Here is a 27,662-nt window from a genome sequence, read left to right as displayed (position 1 = left end):
AGTGATTATCACTGACGTGCATTGTTACATTTTATTCTCCTGCAGTAGTTGTTACTATGTTTAAACCATATTTTGATTTATGTCTGACACCAGTTGATGACATTGGGTCCTTGGTGTAGGCTGTTCTGATGGTCACACACTGACATCTTGCTTGTCAAGTTGGTTAAAGAAGTAGTTTAAAAGCTTGCTAGCGAAAAAAAAAACTGTCAGGAATGTACAATAAGTTATTCAACCAGTGATAGTGCTCCATCCAATTTATATTCACTAAAGCTACTATTACTTCACACAGGCGAAGTGAACAGTTTCATTTGAAAATATATGGTTGGGTTTATTGGCAATCACCCCTAAATAAAGGTGATCTGTGAGTGTTATTCATTCTCAAAACACTTGAGTTATAACACTGGGAGAAAAAAAAATGTTAAGGGGGACATATTATGCTTTTTGTGATTTATGTATACTGTTATGATGTTGGATATTTATGTTAAACATGGTCAGTACTCCAAAACTTGAGGTTAATGTATGTAGAGATGCTCCCTGCAAGTCAAAAACCCAGGCTTTAACCTGCTCCGAATGCTTCCTTTGCAATGTTTTTTTCCACCTTGCCGACAAGCTGATGTCAGCTCGTTGCACACGTCCATAAACGTCCGTCCATTCTGTAGCCTTTGTTGCTATGTTGCTAAGGTTCTTCCATGTGTTATTTGCGTTGTCCATTCTAATATTTTGGATTGTATTTCGGCTTGTATGGATGTATTTGAGAAGTTGACATTTCGAGTACAGAATGAGAAAAAGTCATGAAATCCTCCTATTATAGTTTGTTTCATGGTTTGTTGAACGTCTCCTCCAGAGCCGGTGGAAGTCTCCCAAAGAGCTGGCCAATCAGAACTGAGTAGGCTCATCTGGAGGGGACTCTTAAAGAGACAGGAGCTAAAACAGCCTGTTTCAGACAGAGGCTGAACTGAGGGCCTGTATAAAGGGCCAGTATAAGTTAAATAAGGAGTTTTTTTAACTGTAAATCATGCAAAAATTTTCCAGCAGAGTCCCATATTAAAGATATAGACCTGTAAATGTGCAAAATATGTCCCCTTTAATGTTCCCACTTTTGTTCAACCTCAACAGGATAGATGTTAAAATTCTATCTGTTAACTGAACTAACCTGCCCTAATCAGCATTTCTTTTTCACTTAATTTGTTTGCTTATGTTTATCAATCAACAATCTTGCAATCTATCATTTCTAAACCCTGGAGAGGCCATCAGCTCATATTAGGGCTACAAGGAGGTGTTAAAGCTCCACTAATGAACATTTTTATATAACCAATGAAACTGATTACCATGTGAAATAGAAACATTATGAATCACTTTTTTGTGCTGATTTGAATATTTCAGTTTAGTTCAAAGATTTGTAGTCACTGAAGTTCGCTGACTTTTTAGTAGGATAAGCGATTGCATCATCGTTCAAGCTGTTAGCTTTTCAGTTCAGTTGAGTACAAAACTAAGCGTATACAGCACTGCTTATAAGGTTTATAGCTCAGCAGCCATTTAAAACAGTTTATCACATCATGATGTTTCTGTGGCTTTGTTTGTGTTTTTTAAGCTTTTAATGAGGAAGTAAAGTACTGTGAATCCCAGCTGAGCTAACGGCGCTCACAGTCTCCAGTGAGGAGAGCTCTACCGCTAAAAGCTACCATTTCAGTCTGTGACAGTGGGGATTCAGTAGGTTATAGTGAGTTCACTTTAAAGAGTCTATGTTAAAGTTTTGTTTGTACATTGACTGAACACCTCTAATATGAAATGGGTGTCTTGTAGTGAAACACAGGCAATTATCACCCAACTCTGCGTGCCTCAACCTTAGCCTCTTAGCTTGTTAGCCACTTTTAGCTCAGCAGGCAGCTCCACCAAACATCTAGTCAAACATCTAATGGCTAAAGACCAAGATATTTCTTTTAAGTAGTCAATTAGACCTAAAGCAGAGCTAGAACGAGAGTGAATATTGGTTTACATCCATCAGGTGACCACAAGAAGACTCCAAATTATTTGCTAAAGTTACTCTCAGTCTGTGCCTGCTGTTTGCTAACGAGTTAGACAAAACAGTTTTATAAGGTGAGATATGTGTATGTGCTTTCTAGCTTGCTGTGGAGTTCTTCCCCAGAGAGGCCCCAAAAAATCAATTAATGCACACAAAGTTGTTGTGGTAAAACACTGATGTAATCCTGTCTCTCTGTTTGTGTCCTGAACAGTCTGGTCTCTCCAGAGTTCATGGAGGTGCATGCGCTGGATGGGAGATTCATTACTTTGGTGAGCGCTCAGACCCAGACAGATTGGGAGTGGGTGGAGCAGAGCCTCTCTTTCAGCTGTCAAGGTAAGCTATGTCATCAGTTTGGGTACGGAGGGGTCACCTGTTCCTGCCCCCTCATGCTTCGCATGACTTAGACATCTGTCAAATTCTTAATTATTTCTCTCTTGTGCAGTTCAAAAGGAAATTGAAGATCCCCAGTTGTTGCAGGCAGAAGTGGTGAGCATTCTTCAGAGGTAGTCTGCTTGTGGCAAAAGTGTGTGTTAGATACAGTCAAGTCAAGACAGGCCAAAATTACTCATTTGTCTCAGGTGGCTTTACACTATGAATTGTAAAGCTCTCTGGCACAAACTGGCGTAGATAATGTTATAGGCTTTATATAGGTTTCACCTATAGTTTATGCATATGCAGCTTACATCAAAAAGTCTACACTAGTGTTGTTGTTTTTTTATTAACATGAGGAGACCGAGGATGAAAACATTCCAAAGGAGGAACATGATACACCTCATGTGGGTCTGCCACGTCTCATAGCATACAAGCCAGAACCAAAACAAGCTCTTCAAGTTGAGAAGGTACCTTTGACTTAGTCCAGTCTCTCTATATTGCACATAGTGCCTGGAAATGACAGTGATGGCCTTTTTCATTTCCCCACAGTAATAGCAGTGTGTGGGGGATATAATATCAGAGGTGGAAAGGTGATTGTGAATCTGTTTTTGCTGCACTGTAGGTTCCAGAGGTTGAATTGAAACACAATGTGCATCTTGCTCAGTGTGACTATTGCCAGCAACTCTGTCAGCCCTTCGTGCACAGTGAACTATGGGAAAATGAACCCAACTTTGAGAGGGTGAGTGTCGCTCACTTACCTTCAACAAAACATTGAAAATAAATTCATTAGAAATAACGAGTGTTCACCTTACCCTAATGACAGAATCATCCCTATTTGTGGTAACAGAGTGGGACAAAAATTGTAGGAGAAGAGTGCTGTAAGTAAAAAAAAGAAATGTGTAATGTTGAAATTTTCTTTTATTCAGCTCTTTTGTTGTGAGCAAGCTAGACAAATGAGAGAGCTTATTTTGGAAGAAGGGGGAAAATTGGCACAGAATGAGTCAAAAAGAAAGATTGATGTGGAGCCTCATGCACACATCATAAGTGAGGAGGAGAGGGAAGCTGCTAAAGAGAAGGCAAGGGAGAGGTGAGTAATATGCATGCCCTGTCCTCTCTAAGAACAGCTTTTAAAAATGTACCTGCATTTAAATGTATACATTGGTGGAGAGGCTGCTGAAAACATATAAATAATGACTGTACTTTATTGCTTATACCGTATATTGATACTGATTGTACTATATTGTATGCTATAAAAGAGCTCCATTTCTCTTACTGCAGCTAGAAGTATGAGGTGGCATCCAAATTTGTGCCTCAACATGCCCTTCAAGTGTTGTCTTTGTATTGTTCATTTTCCTACTGCTGCAGAAAATAACTTGGTCATCTTCTAATGTAGGCTGAGCCAGAGAAAACCAATGACAACCAACAATGACAACTTGAATAAAGACTTAAGTAAGTGTGCAACCTGGGTTCCTAGTCTTGACAAATTTGGACCAACAATGAAGATATTAAGCATGTAGTCTTTCCTGCTTCTCATTGACAAAATATCAATAAAAGGATATTCTCCTTTGTCTGCTCAGGCCGAATTGAGATCAAGCATACATTCACCTACAGGCTGTCAAAAGAGATTCCCTACATCAGTGATGAGGCTCACATCCCTCCAATCAATCTCAAAAATACTACCAGCATGTTTACACTTCAAGAAGAGACAGATAGTGAGCCAAAGGTGTGTTCATGCATTCTTAATGACTCTAATCTAGAATAAGCATTTTATTATTAGTGTATTTACCAAAAATGTAATCAATAACTTGACTATCCTGTGTCACAGCTGAAGGAAGTTACTAAGAAGTTCTATGAAAACAGGACTTGTTTTCTCACCTTGTGTCCAGATAGAACGGGTAATGTTTTGTATCCTTTGAAGCAGCGCACAAAGCAGAAGATCAAATACTTAATGAGAGGATACACATTTGTTCCCTTTGATGAAAGGTTTGCACAGTGTTAATGATCCTTAATACACAAAGTTATCCTTCTGGGAAAATAGCCATTATAATATCCTCTGCCGAAGCCGCTGACTTCACTTATATAATCCTGGAGGACAAGGACGTGGCGCCCAGCATCAAAGGCATTTTCACAAATAAAGGCCATGCCACATGCTACCATCCCAATGGAATAATATGGTACTTATTACTCCATGGCAGCTTATTATTTCTAATAATTTAAACCAATTGCTTAGCTAAATAGGGGCTTAAGGTAATTAGTGAATTAGAAATTAAATATAAACGTCATTACATGTCAAACCTTGATCCAAACAGTATATTTTATCATAGAAACCAAACAGTTAGGATCCCTTTGGTTTCCTAAATGATGATGAAATGATGTTTTGACCAGATAGAGATTTTTGATTAACCTTCTGGCTCTCAGGCTACAGGTCACAATGTGTGTATTGCTAATCTCTGTGGTGTGTCCTAAGGGTGAATCTGACCCCTATTGGAGGTCTGTGCTTCAGTGAGGCAGGAGCTTTGAGGAGGCGTTGGAGTTGGCTTGATTTCTACCCGCATGTCCGTAAGCTTCCTTTCAAGCCTCTCACCTTTGCCCTGGGTCCATACATCAGTGTGCGCATACATTCACAAGAACATGTGTACATCACGTTTGCACATCATCAAAACAGCGTGCGCTTCAATGTCGGGTCAAAGCTTAAGGTATAGTATGTATGTAGTATGAATACACTAAGAATTGTGCATTTTTGTTTATTTTTGTTTAATACATGAAATATATAGGGAAACCAGCATACATGTTAATTTGTATGCAGCACATGACAACATTTATTAATGATCTGCAATGTATACACAGAAATATATAATGAATAAGAAAACGATCATGTTATTTTTCTTGTAATGCAGCTCATTTGTCCAGAGAGCCATGAAAAGAAGCCGGAGCAAGACGTTGTGGAGAGATATATCCGAACGAAGAGCTCAGAGATTTACTCTCTGCTCGGCCAGATGCAGACCTGCATGACCCACCACTCTGCAAATCTGCACAATGTTAAGCCACATTAGTTTCATTGCCTAAATGCAGCGGCTAAGCAGACAAATGGAAAAAGAGATGTCACCCAAAAAGATAAAGGACTAAGTAAAGTGAGAGAAAAACAGAACTGGCAAAACTAATATAATTTATGGTGGTGTTACAGTTGACTGCCTTGTATTGTTTTAAACAGCTTGAGTATGTGATGCTTACAGTCGATCCAATTACATTCAGACTACAAAGGGCTGAGCTTTATAGAAAAAGATTTGTAAAAGATTGGGTCAATTAGTGTGAGATGCAAACAGTTTTGTAAACATTAGAAATCAGTTCACAGTTAAAATATCCTGCCAAGGTCGGATTTGAGGAGTTATCTGGCAGGACAAAGTAAAAAATCTTAGGGAAAAATCCAAGATCGATTGCATATTGGTCGTATTTAAGAAGATCATCAGGAACAAATGAATCTTCCTGTCATACCAGTGGGATCTTTTAGCATGTATTTGAGGCTAATTGGAACGTTTTCACAAAAGAGAAAAGCGACAACTTGCATGATGAGTAAAAAATGTGAAATCCAGCTAAATATTTAGCCTTTTGTAATGGCACAGTTAATGACATAATTAATGTCACTGAACTGACTCAGTAAGGCCAGTTCCACATCAATATCTATCTAATAATACTGTACTTGCGAACATTAGCTAACATTAGTCACCATGAGCTCTTAGTCATATCAGACCTAGTAAGACAGCAATAAAACCCCTACAGCATTGTGCTGAGCAAACTTATATTGTTTATGAATTCCAGCTAATCATTTGTGACAGCAAGAATGTGGTCTCTCTTCCTTCAAAAGTCTTATTTAACATTTAAGGAGACCAAAGTAATTGTTCCAACACCTGACTTTTAATTGCAGCTGGTCTTGGTTTTCCCAACACAAGAAAAACACAAGCTATAAAATACATGTCCTCTACTTAACTGGAAAACTAAAAAGTCAAGCGACAACAGCTAATAAACACTAAATGATGAATACCCAGATTTGAACAGAAAACCCTCTCACACATTTCTTTGCATTCCATTCCACCTTTTATCTACTAGAAACATCACATGCCTGTGTTATCACAATTGAAACACCATTTCACGCATTCTAACTAATTCAGGGCTATTTCGCATTGAAATTCTGCTACTGACAAACACCAAACAGTTATAAATGCTCAGCTGCCACTAAAATCCCTTCTCTGCACCTATCACTGTAACCAACTGTTCATCCAGACTTGTGTCCCCTTATGTCCCCATATCAAACCTGATACTGTCCTTGCATTGCAACACAGGTTCCTTTGGGTCCACTGAGTAAACATTTGCAAATGCTGAATTGCATGAGTTGGAGACTAATCTATAGTTTTTGTACAGTAAAGCTTACCATTATATGGACTTAGTAGAGTTTAAAGGAAATTTTAATGGCTGCAGTGCGCCTCCAGTCTATTGCAACTTCTTTTGCACTCCCCAAATTTTGCAGGCATACATTTTATTAAAAATAATTACCATTCAATCAGTTTCTGTAAGGCCTGATAACCTTTTTTTTTCCAAGAGTCTCAAGCGTTTGGGGCTTTTTTAACATGACAAAAGCACAGGTAATCCACAGCACAATAAAACCCATGAATGCTCTTGAAATAAACTCTATTTGTGGCATACCTTATCAATAAAAGACAATGACATCATACAGTACATTATGAAGGCTTTTCAGCCACCATAAACATGCTGCGGCAAATCAGTCTGATCATGGTTTCAATGCATTTCCAATTTACTTGTAGCATGCAACATTTGTTTGTTTTATTTACATTATGTTATTACTATATGGCCTAGTGGAAGACGGTTAATTGGTGTTATTCCCAGATCACCAAATTATTGCGTTGCTATGGCCACTGAATGTTGGTACATGTGTGATTTACACTTAAGATTTTTATAGCAATTGCAGATGGTGAAAACAAGCCACAGAGAGATAAATATTTTCTCTCCTTATCTTTCTCTCACTTTCTCTCAAAGTCAAGTCAAGTCACTTGCTTTACTGGCATGAGCACGATTAAGTACAGGTAGTGCAAGCTTTGCAATTTAAGTATAATAAGTCTGAATCTTTTCAGAAAAGCCAATGGCTTTCACATTTCTACCTTGTATATGATAAAATAAAAATTGGAAACAGATTTATTTAAAAGAAAATATATAATAAGATGAGATGTAGTTTAACAATGTATTCCAGTGAATTGGATATCCAAATGTAATGGTAATGGTAAGAACTATAGGGGAAGAGAGATGGAGGCAGGTTTTTTGAAAGACCTCAGTGCAATTTTTTATCCTTTCTCTCCCATTTTGTGTCTACCATGGAAACAGTTGCATGGTTGCCATGGTACACATGCTGTTTTTATTTGGCCATTCTGAATCTGATTCAAAATGTTTGCCTTTATTGTGGTTTCTCTATTTTACAACAAGTTAAGGGTTTCATAGAATTGAAGATGCAAACACTTGACACGGCAGGCAAATCAGTAGAGATGGATTCATCAGCAAGTCTTGGCCTTGAAACCATACAGAGGTTAGCAATCAATACTACAAAGTGACTTTAGTCACAGCATCATGAAGAATAGATACTTATCCACGCAGCTAATGGAGATCCAGTTTTAACCATTTCGGTACCTGGCTTGCAAGGGATATTGTCTAACCTCACAGGATCAAAAAAGAAAAGTTGTTCATGTATCCATAGTTGGCCTTCTTTTGATAACCATGTAAGAAATATTTTTTTGTTTCAGTTTTAACACAAACTTGAAATTTGAATCAGAACCTCTCTGATACAGTCTCAAAAAATGGACCTTATGTTTCCAATAGATGGTAGTTTTTGAAGGGTGGGTTTATTGGATTTCATTGTACATTGTAAACTAGGAGCTTGAGTTATTGCATCCACTCCCTGTACTTGTTTGGGCTCATTAAGTTCATAATAAAGAACTAATTTCAGCGTAAGCTCACGTGAATATCTGACGATCCATGCATATGACGGGAGAGTCGTCACCAGAGTCAGCGTTGGTACCCAGACCGACTGGAGACATAAGGAAGAGTGCAGTCAGGGTACAGTTTCTCAATTGTTCATGCTAAGTATGAAACTCTAACATTGGCTGGTATTATTAATATTATTATTATTATCATCAATAATTCTTTTTGCATTTGCAGATTATAAATACCCAAACCAAGAAACATCAAAAGCTCCTCAGAAGAATTTGGTGTTGACATCTGAGCAGATGAGTGTGTTAAGTGTGGGTGAATACCATCAAGATGGTTTACAACAACAAACTCAGAATGAGGTACTGTATTCTTGTAGAACCCCCCCTGTCTCTCTCAACTGCAGCTGTGATATCCTTGATAAAGTAAAATCTTTTACTAGGATTGAACTTGACTGTATAATTTTTATGTAATCAAATTACCATTTAAATGCACTTTGGTGAGTGGTGAATATGAAATTACCACATGAGGTCTTTTTGTGTTTTACAGATAATTTTACTATGGCCAAATTAATACTGAATATAAGCTTTTGCAGTCTCTCCTTGTCACAGTGTAAGTTTCATCTTGTGAAAGACAGTATAACATGATATCCAGAGACACTGAATTTTTTTTTTTTTTTTTTTTGTGATTTTGATTTATTCATGAAGCACAAGTTAAAGACCTCAAAGAATTTATTAAATTATGAAGTGTCTTTGTTTTTTCTCCTTAGAGCATTCCTAAAAGCATGAAGTCTGAGTTGGAGATATCCCCAGATAATGAAGTGTTGGATTCACTCATCATGGAAACTCCCCTAGCCTGCCAAGGAGAAACTGAGGAGTCTTTAACTAATCTGGACAAGGTATGAGGGGGTGTAGGGGGGTGGGGGAGGGGTACTTTTAAACTGCTCCTTTCCCTCTCTTCTAGCATAAATATGAATTAATTTATGAAAGATGCAATTAGTCTGTTTGTCTTGTATCAAAACTTGCCTGTCACTTCTGCTGCTTGTTTTAAATTATGCCAGACTGTCAACATGGTTTTTGAAAACCTCATTAACTGGAATATTTGGATATATTTGTGACAGAGGGCCTTCTTGAGAGAGAAAATATGATTAAAATAAAATCAGTAAGTGTCTATTCCGACTATGTTTTCAGATCCCGGCCTCAAGTGGATCAGACTCATCAGAGGAGTCGTTGCAGACTGTGTTGAACACTTGCTGTGAGTACTGCCGGCAGCTGAAGGAACCCCCTGTGACCAGTGATCAGTTAGCCAACAGTGTTGACCCAAAAGAGGTGAGAGAGGGAGCTCACATGAATCCTTGCAGTTAATATAGTCGGTAGTCGGCTCTTTTTTGTCCTTTTTTAAAGAACGATTAGACAAGTTAACAAAGTCAAGTCAAGTCAAATTTATTTATATAGCACATAGAAAGACCCAAGGTACACAACAGACATGATAAATAAATAAATTACAAGACAGATGAAAGACATACAACAACTACCAGAAATTGTAAGTTCAGTATGTTGTTTTGTGCACATGCACAGATGTGTGTGTGAGTGATTGTGCACCATCACAAAAATGAAAAGGAAAAACTAAATAAGAATTAATAAATAAGGAGATAAAGGAAACAATTAATGAAACAATAAATAAAAATGCAAGAATACACAATTAAGTGCTGAGATAGATGGAGATAGATAGATAACAACCAGTAAATGATAATAATAATATACACATACCAGACAAAAATTACAAAAATTCATACAAATGTGTAGTAGTAATAGTGGTGGTAACAACAACAATCTGTATCATTTTTGACTTAATTATTAGTACATCTGCATGTATATTAATCAAGTAGAGGAAATGGAGATTATGAAGATCCATCAATAGTGTGAGACAGTCTAGGGAGCAAAGGGAGCTAGGTAGTGTCCCATAATATTATGGGAGGGGTCATTAGCTTCTCCAGCAGCAGTTTATTGAATAGTCAGAATACAATGTCATCTGCATATTAAAAGATTTTGTGTCATCTGCATATAAAAGTGTTTTTTGCATTCCTGTAATTGTTGCTTGAACAAATAGCAGCAATTAAAATTGCAAAATATAATGTGGAAAGTGGACATCCTTGTCATCCTTGTTTAAGTGAGAAACATTGTTAAGTATGACCAATTTGTTATAACAGGAGCGAGTTTTGGTCCATTGAATGAAAATGAAAAACTCTCCAAAACCAAATTTCAAGGTTTTTTCAGTGTGATGCAGTGATGCTCTTTAGGCTCTTTCTTCGAGATATGTTGCTTAGACTGAATAACTGGAGCATTTTACTTGATGATTGTCTGCCTTTTATGAAGCCTGTTTGGTCTGAGTGGTCTGAGTGGATTAGTAGGCTTATAACCGAGTAAATTCTTCTGGCTAATGCTTTGCTGATTATTTTTAGATCACAATCAATTAAGCTTATGGGTCTGGAAGTGAGAGTGGGGTCATTATTGGGTTGAGCAAAACCGAAATGAGTGTGTGTGAACAATTTCTTGATGATTGTATTTCACTGACCATTCCGGTAAATAAGGGAGGAAATGAAATTAGTTGCCAAAATTGTTTGAAAGATTCCACACAGCATCTGTCTAAACTTTGTTATTTGGCATAGAGAAGAGTGCTGTAAGTGGTCTAATGGGTTGGCTTATTCTATGGCTAGTTTTGATAGTCAAACACTGTCAAGGAATGAGTGGATGTCCAAGGTATGTGATGCATTATCCGAATGATAGTGTTTGGTAAACATCATGGAGGGTTCTGTTTATGTCTTCTGAGTTGTACAATAAATTTCCTTCTCAGTCTTTAATCGTTGTGATTAATGAGTTTTCTTTGTTATGCTTCAACTGATTGGCAAGAAATTCATGTTTTGTCATTATTTTCAAAGTATGTCACCCTTTGTATGAGAAACTGAGTCCTTTAATGTACAATATTTAAATTTTATATTTTAAATTTTCTGCATCTCATAAAATAGAAAACTGACAGTGAATCCAAAACATACATTATGGTTCTATTCATTAATATGAATGAATAATAATTGAACAATTGTATGATAATTATATCAATGGACATTGATTCTGGATTTTGTAGCATTTTTACATTCATACTCGTCTTTTTCTCTTCTTTGTGTCAGTTTTTCTGCTGTGAGGATGCTTGGGAGTTCTCAGACATTTGGCTGAAGGGTGCGGCAGTTAGCACTAAAGAAACCGTGACTGATTGGGATCCAGTGATGGAGAGAGATCAAAGGTCAGAATCGCTCTTGTCCATTATTAACTTCCACCATTAGATGGTTTTCAAATTCAATTATATGCCATTGAACCTCTGATGCTACATTTTCCACAATACACTGCAGGCTGAAATGTTTGGAATTTCAAAGGAGCTCATACCATCAGACCCCTAAAGCAGGTTACACACTGAGACATCACAGTTTATATTAACCTATGCATCTATCACAGATCTCCTGCAGGTTAAACTGACTTATCTTTCCCCTTTGTTCATCGGTGTCACGACACCTTTAATTACATTGCTGGACATAAACAAGAGGAATCTGCCACCCTACACTATCGACTGTCTGATGATGGTGGGACTGCTAAGGACGAAATTTCATTCCCTGAAATAGAAATCATGGATTCTGAAAACACAGTTTCTCTCAATGGAGAACATGCTGCACTAAAGGTATTATCATGTGTTGAAATTCAAGGCTCACTATAGATGAGAGTATAGAAGCCTACATTCATTAAGAAATGTGTTTGGCTCAACAGAGGAACACACCACTTGTCAAACACTACAACAGTGGTCAAACATTTATCATGATTTTTCCTGATGGAACTGGGCAGGTATGGTATCCTTTGAGGTGAATTGAACTGTACTTTTATTGACACGATATCACATATTTCATTTTTCAATGTTCACCTTAATCATATTTAAAAGCTACCCATCAGGAAGGCTTGCTATTCTTGTGTCTGCTGCACAATCAGCTGACTGGTACTATGTGGTCCTGGAAGACAAACACCTTCACCCTCGCATTCAGGCAGTTTTCATGACAGGGGGTCAGGGTACCTGTTATCATAAAAATGGCTGTATTTGGTATGATTGATTGACATAATATTGGCATATTTTTCTGTGATTAAAATCTATTTTATTATCGCCTGTTGTCTGTAGAAACATTTTAAGTTTAATTGACAACAGACAGGAATGACAATCTGTCTGGGTGAGACAATAAAACCACTGAGCGGCTCTCTGTTCTCAAGCTGCTTCTCTTCATTAGGTTGAACCTGACTCCACGGGGAGGCACCTACTGCACTGACACAGGTGCTCTGAAGAAGAATTGGAGCTGGCTGGACAATACTCATCATGTTCATGCTCCGCCCTGCCAGCCCCTCTGCCTGACACTGAGCCCTAATCTCAACATCCGCATCCAGTCCCAGGAGCACATCTACCTCACTTTCACTTCAGACAGATGCAGTGTACGGTTTAATATAGGGGCAAAATTAAAAGTACGTAGCTTGCAGTGTTAGTATTCATTTGTAGCAATAGCAGAAATACAATAGATGCAAAGAGCAGATGAAATAATTGATTTTACTTTTCTATATCCTTTCATTCGAAGCTGCATCAAGGTAAAGGTCTAACACTGCCAGGGTCTGACATGCTTCAGAGGTATCTGCAGCAGAAGAGTGCAGAGATCAATGTCCTGCTCCAGAACATCCAGTCCCTCATCACCTATCAAAAGACTGTAGGTCAACAGAAGGTCAAGCCCCAGCAAAGCCTCATCTCACAGATGGAAAGACGGCGGCTGCCAATGAAGCAGCAACGGTCTGCCAAAAAGACCCCCTAAAGCCACTGAAGTCCTTGAATAGGAGTGTCTCATTTGTGTGAAGCGACTCATTGTATTCACTAACTTTGAACGAAATGACAAGAAATAAAACCAGAGAAGATCATTAACTTTTTTTTTTTTTTTAATCAGAATGTTCATAAATAATATAACTGTACACATCATTTTACATGGGAAACACCAAAGCAAATGTTACAATTACAGTTTCCTGTTACCTTTGTTACTCTGTGAGGACCATTAGGAACATACGTTGTTTCTCTCATACAGTGCAAAACTGCTATGTCAAAGGTCCATTATCATGTCAGAGTTAAAGTATATTAGTTTTTGTCAACCTAAGTATAAAAGAAAAAAGTATAAAACATAAGATTTCTTCTTTTTTTTTTTTTTTACATATTTGCAATTAGTTAACAAAATCCACAAGAAGACTATGGAAGAATCTTTAAGAAAACATCTGACATGTAAAGAACAGCTGTATAGATTTTTCTATGATCACAGAAGGAAACATGTTGGACCTGAGCATCACGTAGCACAGGCAACCGTAGAGTTTTAATGAACCTTACAAAGACTGTTACATTTTAAAAATAGGCGAATAAAATATCTTGCAGCATTTTTCTCCTCGTATCCTTCCAAAACCATCAAGGGAATCTGGGCATCTGGATGCAAGCCCCCTTACTGGCCATTAGCTACCTGGCTGATGAACAACCCTTTAGTTCCTCTATTTGCACACCCAAAGTGTCCTTGTCTGAACACTCAGGCATAATTCACCCTGCTAACCCTCAACCCCCCACCATCCACCCTCACACAGTGTGCTAATTCTTTTTATTCAAAATAAATTGGTGTTAGGAGAGATGCAACTGTGATCACAAATCCACTCATGTACAGATGGATTACTCCTACATGACCCTAATCACAACACCATCTTCAGTCTTAGTCAAATAAAATATTAAACCCAGTACCCAAAGAAATAACCTCCACTTCGCAGTTTGTTATGAATTGCTCGACAAACTCATAGCTGTTTGAGTCAAAATCTTTGGCCTTGTGCAGGACTTTTTTTTACCGTTACCATTCAGTTCAGATTGCAGCTCAGGTGCCGCTCTCTGGTCATCCTGCCTACTCCATCTCACAGCTCCTGGTCACAGCTGGAGTTGCAACATTACATTGCTATGGTGGGGGGTGTTCACCAGCATCGCCACGTCGAACTTGGGCATTACTTATTCACAGACAGCAGCAGGTTAATCTGAAAGAGACAGAAAAAATAATGAGTACTCACCATGACTTAGCTGCTTATTTAACATTTCTCTGCTGAAGTTGCTCTCAACAGTACTGCTATTATTGAAACTATGTCTAGTGCCTTTTGGCTGATGTTTTTTTTGCTGATGTCACAATACTGTACCTGCTCCATAGATGGACATGCAATGATTTGAAGGTCTTCTCCACTGTATTCCTCCTGAAGCAAAGTGTGCAGTCGTTGGAATACCTGCTGAATGTTATTCTGTGGAAAAGACATCATGTTACTGAATGCTGGAGGGGAAATTAGTCCGGCCTACCTTTCCTAACTAACTTCTTTCCATTTCAACTGCAGAATTTGGTTTGTCTCTCATTCAGCTTCACTTGTCACCTTCATGAACAGTAAACCTAAAAACACTTAACAAGCTCCAACTACTATAGAACGCAGCTGCTATGCTTTCAACTAGAACGAGGAAGAGAGATCATGTCACTCCACTCTTGTTACTGGTCACTACATTTGTTTTTGAATTGATTTTAAGATTTTATTAATTATTTTAAAAGCTCTTCATGACTAGGCTTCATATTGCATTTTAGAGTTTCTCTACCCTTACTGACCTACATGCAGCCTGAGGTCCTCAGATAAGAACCTGCTGGTTGGTACCAAAACCAGATTAAGACTAGAGGGGACTATGGCTCTGGAATGACCAATACCAATTCACCATCTTCTATAAATCTCCTCTTAAAACTCATTTTTATCAACTGGCCTAACAATAATTTTTATGTTTATTACTTTTCTCTCTGATGTCTGTGATTTTGCCTTGTTGTTTTTGTTTGCTTTATGTGAAGCACCTTGTAATGTTGGTTTTGAGTGTGGATGGAGCAGCTACAATGTTAGCATAGCTCTGATCAATCTGAACTCCATTCAGAAAACAAGCATTTTAAAAGTTATTTGCTTGTCATCTTGCAGACAGACCTGACAGCATGAATTCAGACTTTTTACTAATCGGCATCATGATGTAGTTATTTCAGCATCTATTTAATCTGTTTTTTGCAATTAAATCACGGCAAAATCTAAGTTAATTTTGGGTTCATTCAGGCTGAGCTTCAGTAACATCTCGGCGCTGGTTGAGGACTAGCTGTCTGCTGTTGCTTGCTGGCTGTTTGGGGCGAATAAACACAAATTATTCTGCTGTCAAACTCACGCAAATAACACAAGGTATTTTGTGTGTCTGCTGCACTGCTATGTTTTCTCTGGCAGCCATGTTGCTCCAGGGTTCATGCTCAACAGTTGCCATAGTAGCCAACACACCCTACGGAAGAGAGGGGTGAGGTGGGCCTGACAGGCACTCAAACCAGCTGTTCTAAACAGGGCTGTTTAGACAGGATGAGAAGGCTACTGTGGTGCTTGATCCTTGTGGTATTTTGACCAATGCATGTCAGACACATTTTATTAAAGACCCCAGGGAACTGTGTCAACTTGTGTAAAAGGGGTATAATATGGCTGCTTTAAACAAAAAGGGTCACCTCAAGACCAATATTCAAAACATAGGATTTAAATCCTTTTTGTCTCCCAAACTCATTGGTCTTTTACCACAGTGACTGAGGAATAAAGAAAAAACAATAAATGCTTTCCTACCTATGAGTTCAGCTCTTCATGTGAATACACATGTATATTACATTATATTATGCAATCCCAGCTTTGTTAATGCCATATAAAAAGATTCTTTGAGCTTCAACAATGAGTTAAAAAGAAAATGATTCATGCAGTACATGCTACACCCTAGTGTTTCTGCCACCCACCCGGACAGGCTTGAAAAGGATGAACTCTGTGTCTCTATTGGCCAAGTACAAGGACATGCTCTGTAAAGTGCTTGGCAGCTTGCTCTTCATCACCCGGTAGGTTGCCATCACTATATCGTTGATCTTTGCTGAAAGGAGGGAAAAAAAAAGTACTAAGAAAAAAAAACAAAAACATTGACATGCCCTCGAGCATGCGCTATACAAGTTTTGATGAATTGCAGTTTGATGCCAGTGGCCTTTCCTGAGATAAAACCTACCTGGTTGTGCCCAAGGTTGCTGAGACAGACTGTATGTGGGACCCCCCTGGATGGCCATGGTTTTAAGAGCTGCAACCTGAGTGCAGACACAGTCAAAACAAAACAAGACAATTCATAATGACTTAATTTGTGGTACTGTGAGTCATGCAGACAAGCACAAGAACCCAGCCATCTAGTCAATTCAATTCAGTCTTGTATTAGATAAGTAGTTGTTTTGGATAAAAAATGGATGACTATTGAAACAGAATTACTGCATTGAAAGAATTCAGAAGACAATAGGATATCAACACATCCATAAAAAACTAGCAGCAGAATTAGATATCCTAGTCGAAAAATAGTCATTTTATCTACAGTTGTCAGACCTTCAGTGATCAGTGAATACGCAAATTATTTTTTTCTTAAAGGTTTTAAAAGGTAAAAGCTGAAAAACTGAAGGTCAGAATGTGCTGTCGTTGCCTGAGGCTAAAGTCGGCATTCACTTCAGCAGTTACCTTGGTCAGAAACTCCTCAAGGTTCCCAACAAAGATCTGAGTCTGCTGCTGAATAAACTGCTCACAGCTGAACTTCAGGTGTCGGTCCACATCCTTCTTAGAGTCGATGTAGTGCTCCTTTATCTCTGGTGTTCCCTAGGGGCCACAGAGAAAAAGGGTTTAGTACTATCAAGTGGCAGTTCCCTTGGCAGGAGCTATCAAAGTGTATAAAGTGTATGGTATGTTTTAATAAAAAAAGGAAAAAAATAAAAACACTACCTCCAAAAGGAATTCAAGTATGGCGTTGTGACTGTTGAGTCGGAAGAATTTGGGAACAGCCTTAGGGTTCAGGATTTTGAAGGCAGCGTCTTGACAAAAAAAAATACAAAGAGATTAAATCTGAGCTGGGTTGTAGAATTAGAGTGCCCTCTAGTGCTACAAATTTAACATGACCTTGAATGAGATAAGGGTGATAGGATGAGCGAATCTGCCCTGTGAGCCATCGGTTAATGTACATTATGGTGTTGGATTACACTGTAATTTCCACATTAATTGTTGCCACCGGTGCATGCGATAGGCACAAGTTGCTTAATGAGCATGAGAATGTAATGACTGGCTTTATGGAGCTGAACATCAATGTTCCCTCCACCTTTAATTATCTTACCCCGAGTTTTCTTCAGGTCTAGTGAGATTTCCTTGATGGCAAAGTCGGTGTGAAATGGAGCAATCTGTTCACGCATTATTAGCAGGTGCTTGATCAGGAAAAGTTGCCCATCTATTTGCGTCTACAGAAAAAATGATAGCACACTGTTAAAATCCACACTGCAGGCTGCCAACACAAAAGGGCATCTGCTGACTATCCGAGCTACAGAGAACATAAAAAGCGCAGGCTTAGAGGCGATAAGGGAATATGTCTAATTAATAACTCCTGATTAACCATAGCTGGAAAGGGACACATTACTGTGACAAAAAAAAGGAAGCTGAAACCATTTATCGCTCAGCTAGTGACTAAAACATTGGAAAAAGACATCATCAACACGGGGAGGAAACACGTCCTCTGAGATTGATGTTGCTGCATTAATTTGAAGCGCGAGGTTGAAACGGGCCAGTTACCGCTGATATTGACAGCAAATTTGAAGGTGTGAGAATAAATAAAGGATGGTCTGCTGAACGCTTTGTAGAGCATAATAAAGCACCCATTAAAATAAACTTTTAAATGACATCCCAGCTGCTTTCGTTAAACAATCTGTTGCCTGAAGGAATTTAAATGAAAGAGAACACATTTTAATTAAAAAAGGGAAGTGATCTTGTTTACTATGTCAAACAAAAGGCATATTTCCAGCTATTTTTATAATAATAAAAGAGAAAAGTTCAGTAAAAATACAAAAACCATGCTCTACTCTCAACCATGTGTGCCGACCTTGTTTTTAAGGATGATATCAGAGGCTTTAAGAAGCGACTGGATGCAGGCAGATAAGGCTTCTTGAGATAAACCCTGGAAGACTGCTCTCTGGAGAAGACACAATAAGCAACACAGGAAACATAAATACAAAAGTATGTGAAAACGATACATCAGTATATTAGCAACTAATAGGAACTGAGGACTCACATCTATACATCTGTAAAGCTTGGACAGACAAACCAGCGTTCGTCTGACAGTAGGGTACCACATGCCGTGCAGATCAGCAGGAGAGATGGAGGTCTGTAGGCGTGATGCTTCTACATTCCCTGTATTCATCGTAAAAATGGGTAAAGAGCCATCAGGCAAATGACAATAACACCGAAAGTTGTAAAAAAGAAAAAAAGCAAGTATCAAAAACCCGGAGACACGGACCAGCATTACTATTTCTTCTGCCATCAGGATCCTCAAGCTGAACATCAGAAAACGTGGATTCTTGTGACATCTGCTTCATTTGCTCTTCCTTCAAGCTCTGAGCGATTCTCTATTGATGTCAAGAACAACAAAAACAGTCAAGAGCTAGAAGATATAAAGTGACACATAATGGAAAGACTCTCATATTTGCTCTAATGGGAGGTCTCCAGGTTCTTGAAGGTTAAATTAACATAAAAGAAAAATCAACTCGCAAAACAAGTCTGAAGACAGAAAGAATGACAATAATATACAAAGAAATATCAGAGCACACACTTGCTCTTGACATTGAGAAAATAGTGTACAAGCAACACATTTAAAGGGCTCTTGAACATTAGTTAAGACTCAAAGGCATATTTAACTACAAGTGCAGACATTCACAAGCCCAAAGTCCTTCTGCAACCTTGAAGTTACATTATTCAACTTAATACATAAAGACTTGCTTCACTTTGGATAACACCATAGCACTTTTTGAGATTCCTTTTGCCACATTAATAAGACGAACAACAATTTTAGATACAATCGATTTCAAGTGATTGCATTTATTGCTGAGATGATACGTTTTTGATAAATTATTATGTCATTTGTCAAGCAAAAAAGCCAAACATTCAGTTTCTGGCTTCTCCAATGTGAGGATTTGCTCCTATTGTCAGACATTACAAGCATTTTGAAAACATTACCTTTGGCTCTGGGAACATGTGATGGGCATTTTTCATTATTTTTGACATTTTACATGTTGTGTAAAAGCTGGCTGAGTAGAAGCCAACTGGTTACAATTGGTGGATGTTTTCTTTCTGAGGATATTAAAACTATTTACCTCCATCATCTCCAGTTTTTCAGGATAAGCCAGATCCCCTGGAGCTGGGTTATAGCCTGTAATATCAGTCTGGATGTAAATGTGAGTCCTGTAGACCAGCCTCTCCTGAACATCCTCCAGCATCTGCTTCACTACCGCATCAAAGGCCCCCAACTGAGAAGCTACATAAAGGCACACACACACACACACACAGGTCAGTTTACAGTTCGACCAATTCTAAAATCACAACAACCTTTCCTTTCTAGTCCATTTTGATGTGAACAGACACAAATCCTTTCGAGTCTGAGGTATATGCTTGATGTAGAGTGATGTTGGATATGGTACGGTCATGATGTGAATATCAGAACTGGTGAATGAGAACCAAAAAGCAGGGTACTGTAGCATGAAAAGACTTCATGTTTTAAAGAAAAAATATTATATTCCTTTTGTTTTTCCAAAAGTACATGCTTTCTCTGGAGTTTCTACTCTCAGATACCAACCCACTAAATTGGACTAGCACCCCTTTGTAATTCTGGATGAGCAACGTTAAATCTGGAGGACCTGAATCCAATGAAATTAATCAGTGAACCTCTACAGTTTTTTTTGTTAGCCAAAAATTAAATGAGTGCTCAAGACCTGTGGTTACAATCAGACGAAACATTTCTCACTGATAAAAATAAGCCCTGATGATGCAAGTGGATATTTGTGAGTGCCTTATTTTTCATTTATTTGCAGCTCATTCATTTTTGAAAAGTATATTTTTCTTTTTTCTTTAGTGATACACAAAACAAGCCAAAAGAAGTTCAAATAATTTCAACTGAAAGACAATTTTGGAGAACAACAAACTGTCATTAAGTCAACGAGTGTCCAAACCTTTTCATTGTACTGCATCACCTGCATTTTGATAACACAATTTCAAACACCCTATGTGACATTTGAGAAACTTTGAGGAGAACAAAAGCTCTAACCTACCGTTGTTATGAACGTGGTCTTCTAGCATCTCATTCTTGAGAATACCGCAGAGCTCAGACAGAGTTTCCAGGTGGATGATGTGGATGATAAGAGGCCGGAGGACATCGTACAGCGACAAACATAACTTCTCTAACAGCTCACTGTCAGAGATTAAACATTGTTAAAGTTAAGGTCATTTATGTGGCTTTCTCAAGTGATATGGGACACAGTAATGGCTAAAAATTAATTTGCATCATATAACTTTTTTTTGCTTTTAGATGGTCATGCAATGCGTTTACCCATGGTGCATAAACTGGTATTTCAAACACTAAACATATCCTAAGTACATAAGTGTAACCTAGTGCGACAGAAACAGGCTCGAGTCACGCCTTAAACAAACACATTGTGCCTGTGTGTGGGCTAAAAGGTGACTCTTGATGCCAGCGAGGTGGGTGCTACTCACTCTAGTTTGGGTGTAGGTTTCGAGAAGAACTCATTGTATAGCTGGTGTTCATCCTGGCACACGTGAACCATAAAGGCACAGCCACTGCGGACCTGCATAAATACACATAATGATCACCCGCTGCAGTATCTATAAAACACTCTGGCACACCTTCAAACAAGGAAACACATCCTTCCCAATAAATGATGCAGGTCCCCCCATTACAGCCATCCTTAACAAGATGTATAACCTTTCATTAAAAAATAAAAAAAAAAAAACCTTGGACAGGTGATGTGGCTGTTATGACGTCTCATTGCATGAAATGACCTTTAATTACTGAATCCCCATCAAGCCAATTAGTGAGTGGTGTTTTTAATTGCCGGAACAACATTAAAATACGCAGTCTGTCCTGGTGCTGAAATTGAATCAGTTCTGGCTGAAATCTCACATTAAAATGAAAATACTTCACTATTAATATGTTGAACTTTTAAACAGTTGCACTGCAGGAACACAATAGCTTTATAGATGAGGTATGACTGAGTGTATATAAACAACGTCAATGCTCTGCACAGCAATTCAATGGTGAACAAAACAGGAATGGGATTTGGATGCCTGCTGCACACAATCTCAGGTTATACTCATCTATCATGAGCACGGCTTAGTGTCTGTAACAAATACTCCAGAAAATATCCTAGAGTCCATACTGTGCATTCTCTGCAAGCTCAAATGTCATCTGACTATATCCAAAGGGCAACTCTGCTTTGAACTAGTCATGCCTTACCAGAGCACAGTGGTCTTTGCTGTTTTGGTTGGTCAGCTCAGTAATGGTGGATGTGATGCTGGGACTGAGGAGCTGCTCTCTCTGGTCAAGGTAGCACTGGTGGATTTCATCTAAGAGTTGACTGTACCTGCTCATATCAATAGAAGGAGGGATTAGTTAATGTAGCGCAGAAACTGTAGAGAAAACATATATATATATATATATATATATATATATATATATATATATATATATATATATATATATATATATATATATATATATATATATATATATATATATATACATATATACATATATATACACACACACACACACACATATATATATATATATATATATATATATATATATATATATATATATATATATACATATACATATATATACATATATATATATATACACATATATATATATATACACACATATATATATATATATATATATATATATATATATATATACATATATATATACATATACATATATACATATACATATATATATACATGTATATATATACATGTATATATATACATGTATATATATATATATATATATATATATATATATATATATATATATATATATATATATATATATATATATATATATATATATATATATATATATATATATATAAATATACATATAAATATACATATACATATAAATATATATATATATATATATATATATACACACATATATATACACATATATATACACACACACAGTAGGTTGCTTCTTTATTCTGGACAAATAGCAACACTCACTCTGGAATCTTCTCTGCTCGCTGTTCAATCTGTTCAATCAGTGACTGAAAGAGAAAAAAAAAAATGTCAGTGTACCCTATGCTTATCTGTCATTTTATTACAGAGAATTCTCTATGCGTATTCTGTGGGTAACAAAAAAAAACAAAGAAAAACACATTATACTCACTCTAACTTTCGGTGCAACTGCTCTAAACTTAACGTAGTAAAGTGTAAAGGCATTGTCTGCATTGGTCAAACCCATTGGATCCTGAGGAAACAAAAAAAAATAGACTCAAGTACTATATTGGATTAGGCGCATACAACTATCTATTGTATGCCTCCGTACATACTGTTGTTCTTGACTGTTGTGGAGGATTTGTGTCTTTTTCTTACCCTTTTTGTTAACTGGCTTGTAAGATTTTGTATAGTGTTTACGATGTGGATCTTCATGAAGTGCATAGCTTTGGAAAGACATTGTTTAAACTTGGCCAGATAAACTGGATAGTCTTTGAAATTGGGCTGCAAATGATAGAGATTTAAAAAAAAGTGTTAGACATCTTTCATAGTGGTCACATACAATATATAATCCTATCTATAGATCACACTACAGGTATTAGCACAGTTCTGCAATTACAGGTTTTTGATTACACACATTTCTCAATGCTGAAATCACTTCTGAACTTTTCACAGTCAGCAACAGTCATTGTGGACTTCATGACAAATCTCATGAATTGTTTTCTCACTCAAACTCATTTACAGTCCACTTTGCATGTTTACATCCTACTTTAAAAACTGCTAAAATTACGTTCAAAACCTAACATAACAAAAAAACACTGTAAATAAGACTGCAATTTGCTATATCTAAAAACAAACAAAAAAAACAATTATTTTCCTTGTGGAAGTGGAAAGTTTGTTTTGTTTTGTAGTCCTGGAATAACTTTACTTTAGAAAAAAAAAGCCTAGTAAAGTATAAAGCAGAATTTCTGATTCATTTCTGTAATACCGTAAGATAACACAATCCATGCAGTAAAGAGGTACCTTTTTTGTAATGAAATCTACATTTATTCAATAAATAAATAAATAAATAAATAAATAAAATTTTAAAAAAGCTTCTTCAAACACAATATTGATACATATGGTAATGCAAGTGGTTGTGGTCTTTGTGTCATGAGAGACAAATGTCAGTGTCATTAGAGTTATGGTACGAGTTGATTCTGAGATGTGTATCGTTGTTTTTGTTGGATTAGTGCATTTTGAATATTTGTGATGAGCTGCATGTTGGTAAAGAGAGCTGTGGCAAGAGTTTCGAAAAAGTGATCTCATTATAGAGAAATGTGTAACCAATTGTAAAACAAAACTGTATAACATCAAACAGTATTCATTTAATGCCAGACTGATGTAAGGGGGTGAGTGGGGGTCATGAACAAGCTTCATTACATAGAAGGTATTCAAACACTTTTACTACCTAAAACATTATCTAGTGCTTAGTTACTTTTTTCATTCATTAGTTTAAAAGGTAAGATGAGATCTGCACAAAAAGAACTGAGATACTGATTAGAGTGAAAGCTACTTACATGCGAAGAAACATATTCAATGCAGTCATCCAATTTAGACAGCATCGGAATAAAACCTTCACTATTTACAGACAAGGTCGGCGAGTTCAGTTTCTGTGAAGACAGAGAGAAAGCCAAGTGTGAAGTTTTTGCTAATGTAAACAAATTCATTATAATCTTCCAGCTCTTTTTCTTTTCATTTGGCAAAGTTTGCACTGCTAGAAATGTGTTGCTTTTAATTTGACGCCAGACTGATTTACAACTTTTACTTATTATATTTATATAAGTTAATATGATTAAAAGTTTTGTGGATCAGGTGAGACAAAATCTCATGTCTTATTCAGGGAAAGAAACAGTAGATAGTGATGAAAAAGACAATAAAGTTGGACTACATTGTTGGAGTTGGAGTACACGCTCATAAAGCTCTTTAGAGAGAAGGAAATATAATTAACATCCAAGTTTTTGTTTTTTTTAATAAGATTTTCAATCTGGAAACATAACTGACGATCCTTAATGATAATAAATATTCAATTAATTTCCAATGCACGCAAATTTTGTCGTCAAATGTTTCAAGATGACGGACAAACAAGAAACCCAGCTTACCGTGTTTATGTTTTCTAACTCATTAAAATATGACAGTTTCTGTTGTATGCTCTCTGCCAGGTCAACAAGCTCTGCCTGCAAAGAGAGAAAAACAACAAAGCACAGTTGACACAATACAGCGTGACAGTGTAATTTCAGCTCAAGTTCCTGGTCCAATCTACATATATTTACGAACATGAACATCTATTTGCAGGAGTTGGAAAAAAAAAAACAAGAAACAACAGAAGAATGAAAACCGCAGAGTCGAGAAGGTATTAAATATATCACAGAGGGAATGAGCAGCAGACAGATTTTTTGACCTTCAGAGTGCTTGCTAGTGTTTTTATATTCAGGTTTTAACCATGTCATGCTGTTCTAATCTAGATAGAGTGTAAAGTATTTCGTCCTCAGTGGCCCCTTTGGATGTTTCTACAGTTGTTTTTACACAGTTAAGTCAAAATCGTACGTTTCAAGGTTTGAGATGGAGGCTCATGTTCGTAAATACTAATCAGTCTGTTCTGGACTGTAAGAAAAATACATTCAAATCGGGTTGTCATGTCAATAAAGCTTTGGTTTACAGTTGATAGGAGAGTGTGCAACTTACCTGTTCTTTTAGAAGTTGTTCACAGGCCTCATGTAATGTGCCTGTCTTATTGGACACAAACAGGTACTGTTTCTGGAGGGAGTCCAACTGCTCCAGAGCTGCACTGACATCTTTCAGAATAGCATCGCATTGCTCCTGGTAACAGTTTAGATCATCTCTGGTTTTCCTGAAGGGAAAGTAGACATCTGTTTGTTTACCTAAAGACGGACAATGCAGTGAAGGCTGAACCCGCAACAGTAATGTCACAGCTGATGTGTTCCACCAGATGTCAAAGGCAAAATACCTGCTGTAACATCACTTATTGGGGTGTTGCTAGGAGATAAGAAGGAAAGTTTTACCCAAACAGAGCAGCGCTGCAGCAAATTTCTGCCAGAAGCCTTTATTTTACTCCTACTCTGTTGAATGAACTGTCTGATGATCTGTCATAACTGTGCCCACATACAAAAGTAAACTCAAAATTCTCACATTTCTATTTTCACAGGCTTATGATGAGTGCTGTGTGTGTGTCTATGGTTTATGTCTGTGGGGCTGATGAGGGTTATTTTCCATATTTGAGTAGGAAGGTCTTTGCAAGTGCATTTTAATGTAACCCATATTGAGTTTACTGGTAATTATGTGTTGCTATGATATATAAATAAAATTCTCTTTTCTTTCCTAAGTGGATTTTTACTGATTTACCTTCTCAAGAAACCTTTCTCTAAAGCTCCTCTAAACAAGCATCTAACCAATGTAGAGCTGCAACGATTGGTCGATTAATCGATTAGTTGCCAACTATTAAATTAAACTCCAGCTATTTTGATAATCGATTAATCGTTTGGAGTCATTCTTGAAGAAAAAGAAAATTCTCTGGTTCCAGTTTCTCAAATATGAATAATTTCTGGTTTCTCTGATGATAAACTGAATATCTTTGAGTTCTGGACTGTAAGTCAGGACAAAACAAGACATTTGAGGACGTCACCTTGGGCTTTGAGGAAATCTCACATTTTTTAGACCAAACAGCTAATCGATTAACCGGGAAAATAATCGTGAGATTAATCAATAATGAAAACAATCATTAGTTGCAGCCCTAAACCAATGCCCACAGTATGACACTACAATCTATTGTGAATTACGGATGCACCGATCCCACTTTTTCAGCCCTGATACCGATACCAATATCTGGGATCTGAGTATCAGCCGATACCAAGTACCGACTCAATACCAGTGTTCAATTAATAAGAGAGACAGGGATCATTATTTTATGTGTAAGACAAAATCAGGCTTGACTTAAACATTGCTTTCCCAACTTTGTTAATCAAAATGTAATAAATAAATGCATGGACATAATTTTACTGAATTGTTATATATTAAAGTAATGGTATCCACATCAATATCAGATCGGCCATTGTCACCAGTACACGATCCAGCTATTTGAGTCAGTATTGGACTGATATTAGTATCGGTGCATCTCTAGTCTGAATCACTTTTAACATTAATGCACCTGTATTTTGCGCTCTCGTCCTGGTCCATGTTTGCCTGTAACTTGGCAAACCAGGCAAAAAACTGCAACACAAATTGGCATCACATTACATTACAACCATGCATATTATTGTGGAGCAGTATGTGTGACTGGATACAGCGCCTGTAAGGTCACCTGCTGTGCGGTTTCTATCCTGTCACTGTCCATGTCAAGCATCTGGAAACCCTTGAGCAGGACGTCTTCTGTTGAGGCGGGCACAGTCGCTGTGAAAGGAGACTGCAGGGACCGAGAAGAGAGGCTGCACAGGTCCTCGATGGGTAGCTGCGAAAAACAAAACAGTCAGGGCTGTTTGTACACAGGCTAGCCTTCGTACGAAGCTGTCTGGATGCCTGACGTGGCGGAGTGCAAGTTACTTAGCATACAAACTAGCATTCAGTGATATATCAACTTTAATATCCTGTTTACATAGCAGGGAAGTGTTCAGACACAGGTGGCTTGTGGGTTTAGTTCTCCTGGCTGGCGTTATAAAGTCAGTTAGCAATACTGTTAGCTGTTTAGCTGTTTAGCTGTCTCACATCTTACCTCTGACGGGACAGAGAGCGTTTCAGCGGCGGTTCGGATCTCCAGCACAGAGTCCGTTTGTTTCTCCGTGAGGGGAGCCATGGCATCGGTGCGGCGATCCCATAATGACAGTTTCTCCCGGGTTTCTTTATCTGTTAGATCCAGGAGGGACTGATCTGTGGACGCCATCGTCACTCTGGACAGACAGCAGCACCAACGTCAGCAGGTCAGCAGGAGCAGCAGTGGCACTCCATACTTCCTGTTCCGGGAGCGGGGGCGGGGTTTG

General features: G+C 37.6%; 2 protein-coding genes across 8 annotated transcripts in view; one reads left to right on the top strand and one right to left on the bottom strand.

Annotated features, from left to right (window-relative positions):
• Positions 1 to 13,609, top strand: part of LOC122992266 (glutamate-rich protein 6-like) — a 14,211-nt gene extending 602 nt beyond the window's left edge. For 2 of the 7 annotated variants that reach the window (XR_006406005.1, XR_006406004.1), the window contains 12 exons: positions 2,235 to 2,356; positions 2,466 to 2,509; positions 2,752 to 2,862; positions 3,018 to 3,134; positions 3,322 to 3,482; positions 3,789 to 3,844; positions 3,973 to 4,118; positions 4,221 to 4,300; positions 4,414 to 4,569; positions 4,863 to 5,091; positions 5,293 to 7,985; positions 8,403 to 8,489. Coding sequence is in view for 2 of the 7 variants with exons in the window: in XM_044366020.1 (XP_044221955.1) it covers positions 7,777 to 7,985; positions 8,403 to 8,512; positions 8,615 to 8,745; positions 9,153 to 9,281; positions 9,574 to 9,711; positions 11,568 to 11,680; positions 11,787 to 11,839; positions 11,976 to 12,109; positions 12,196 to 12,275; positions 12,365 to 12,520; positions 12,702 to 12,930; positions 13,041 to 13,268 (1,710 nt within the window). In the remaining 5 variants the exon portion in view is untranslated. Of the gene's footprint in view, positions 1 to 1,623; positions 1,721 to 1,942; positions 2,098 to 2,234; positions 2,357 to 2,465; positions 2,510 to 2,751; positions 2,863 to 3,017; positions 3,135 to 3,321; positions 3,483 to 3,788; positions 3,845 to 3,972; positions 4,119 to 4,220; positions 4,301 to 4,413; positions 4,570 to 4,862; positions 5,092 to 5,292; positions 7,986 to 8,402; positions 8,513 to 8,614; positions 8,746 to 8,779; positions 8,996 to 9,152; positions 9,282 to 9,573; positions 9,712 to 11,567; positions 11,681 to 11,786; positions 11,840 to 11,975; positions 12,110 to 12,195; positions 12,276 to 12,364; positions 12,521 to 12,701; positions 12,931 to 13,040 lie in introns of those variants that run through there. The other 5 variants (XR_006406006.1, XR_006406007.1, XR_006406008.1 and 2 more) reach the window with 5 other exon arrangements.
• On the bottom strand, positions 13,494 to 27,662 carry cog3 (component of oligomeric golgi complex 3). Its single transcript, XM_044366019.1, has 23 exons — positions 27,398 to 27,662; positions 26,990 to 27,136; positions 26,837 to 26,898; positions 25,357 to 25,522; positions 24,774 to 24,848; positions 24,192 to 24,284; positions 23,011 to 23,136; positions 22,805 to 22,885; positions 22,639 to 22,682; positions 21,860 to 21,986; positions 21,100 to 21,191; positions 20,658 to 20,797; positions 19,707 to 19,867; positions 18,854 to 18,962; positions 18,629 to 18,747; positions 18,440 to 18,529; positions 17,684 to 17,804; positions 17,299 to 17,387; positions 17,041 to 17,175; positions 16,550 to 16,625; positions 16,293 to 16,420; positions 14,659 to 14,757; positions 13,494 to 14,502 (listed from the first exon to the last, which is right to left on the bottom strand). Exons 1-23 carry the CDS (start codon positions 27,563 to 27,565, stop codon positions 14,473 to 14,475), a joined length of 2,478 nt encoding a protein of 825 aa, XP_044221954.1. The 5' UTR covers positions 27,566 to 27,662; the 3' UTR covers positions 13,494 to 14,472.

The sequence above is a fragment of the Thunnus albacares genome, chromosome 11 (genome assembly GCF_914725855.1).
Source record: "Thunnus albacares chromosome 11, fThuAlb1.1, whole genome shotgun sequence".
In the NCBI taxonomy this organism is placed as follows: Eukaryota; Metazoa; Chordata; class Actinopteri; order Scombriformes; family Scombridae; genus Thunnus; species Thunnus albacares.
The sequence above is the reverse complement of the archived record's forward strand: the minus strand, read 5'-3'. Positions and strand labels throughout refer to the sequence as shown.

Coding starts and splice junctions, on each gene's coding strand:
- cog3 (XM_044366019.1), bottom strand. CDS start 27,565: ATGGCGTCCACAGATCAGTCCCTCCTGGATCTAACAGATAAAGAAACC. Junction 22,886..23,010: donor CAAGCCAGTTAACAAAAAGG/GTAAGAAAAAGA, acceptor TTGTTTCCTCAG/GATCCAATGGGTTTGACCAA. Junction 21,192..21,859: donor GCAAAGACCACTGTGCTCTG/GTAAGGCATGAC, acceptor GTATTTATGCAG/GTCCGCAGTGGCTGTGCCTT.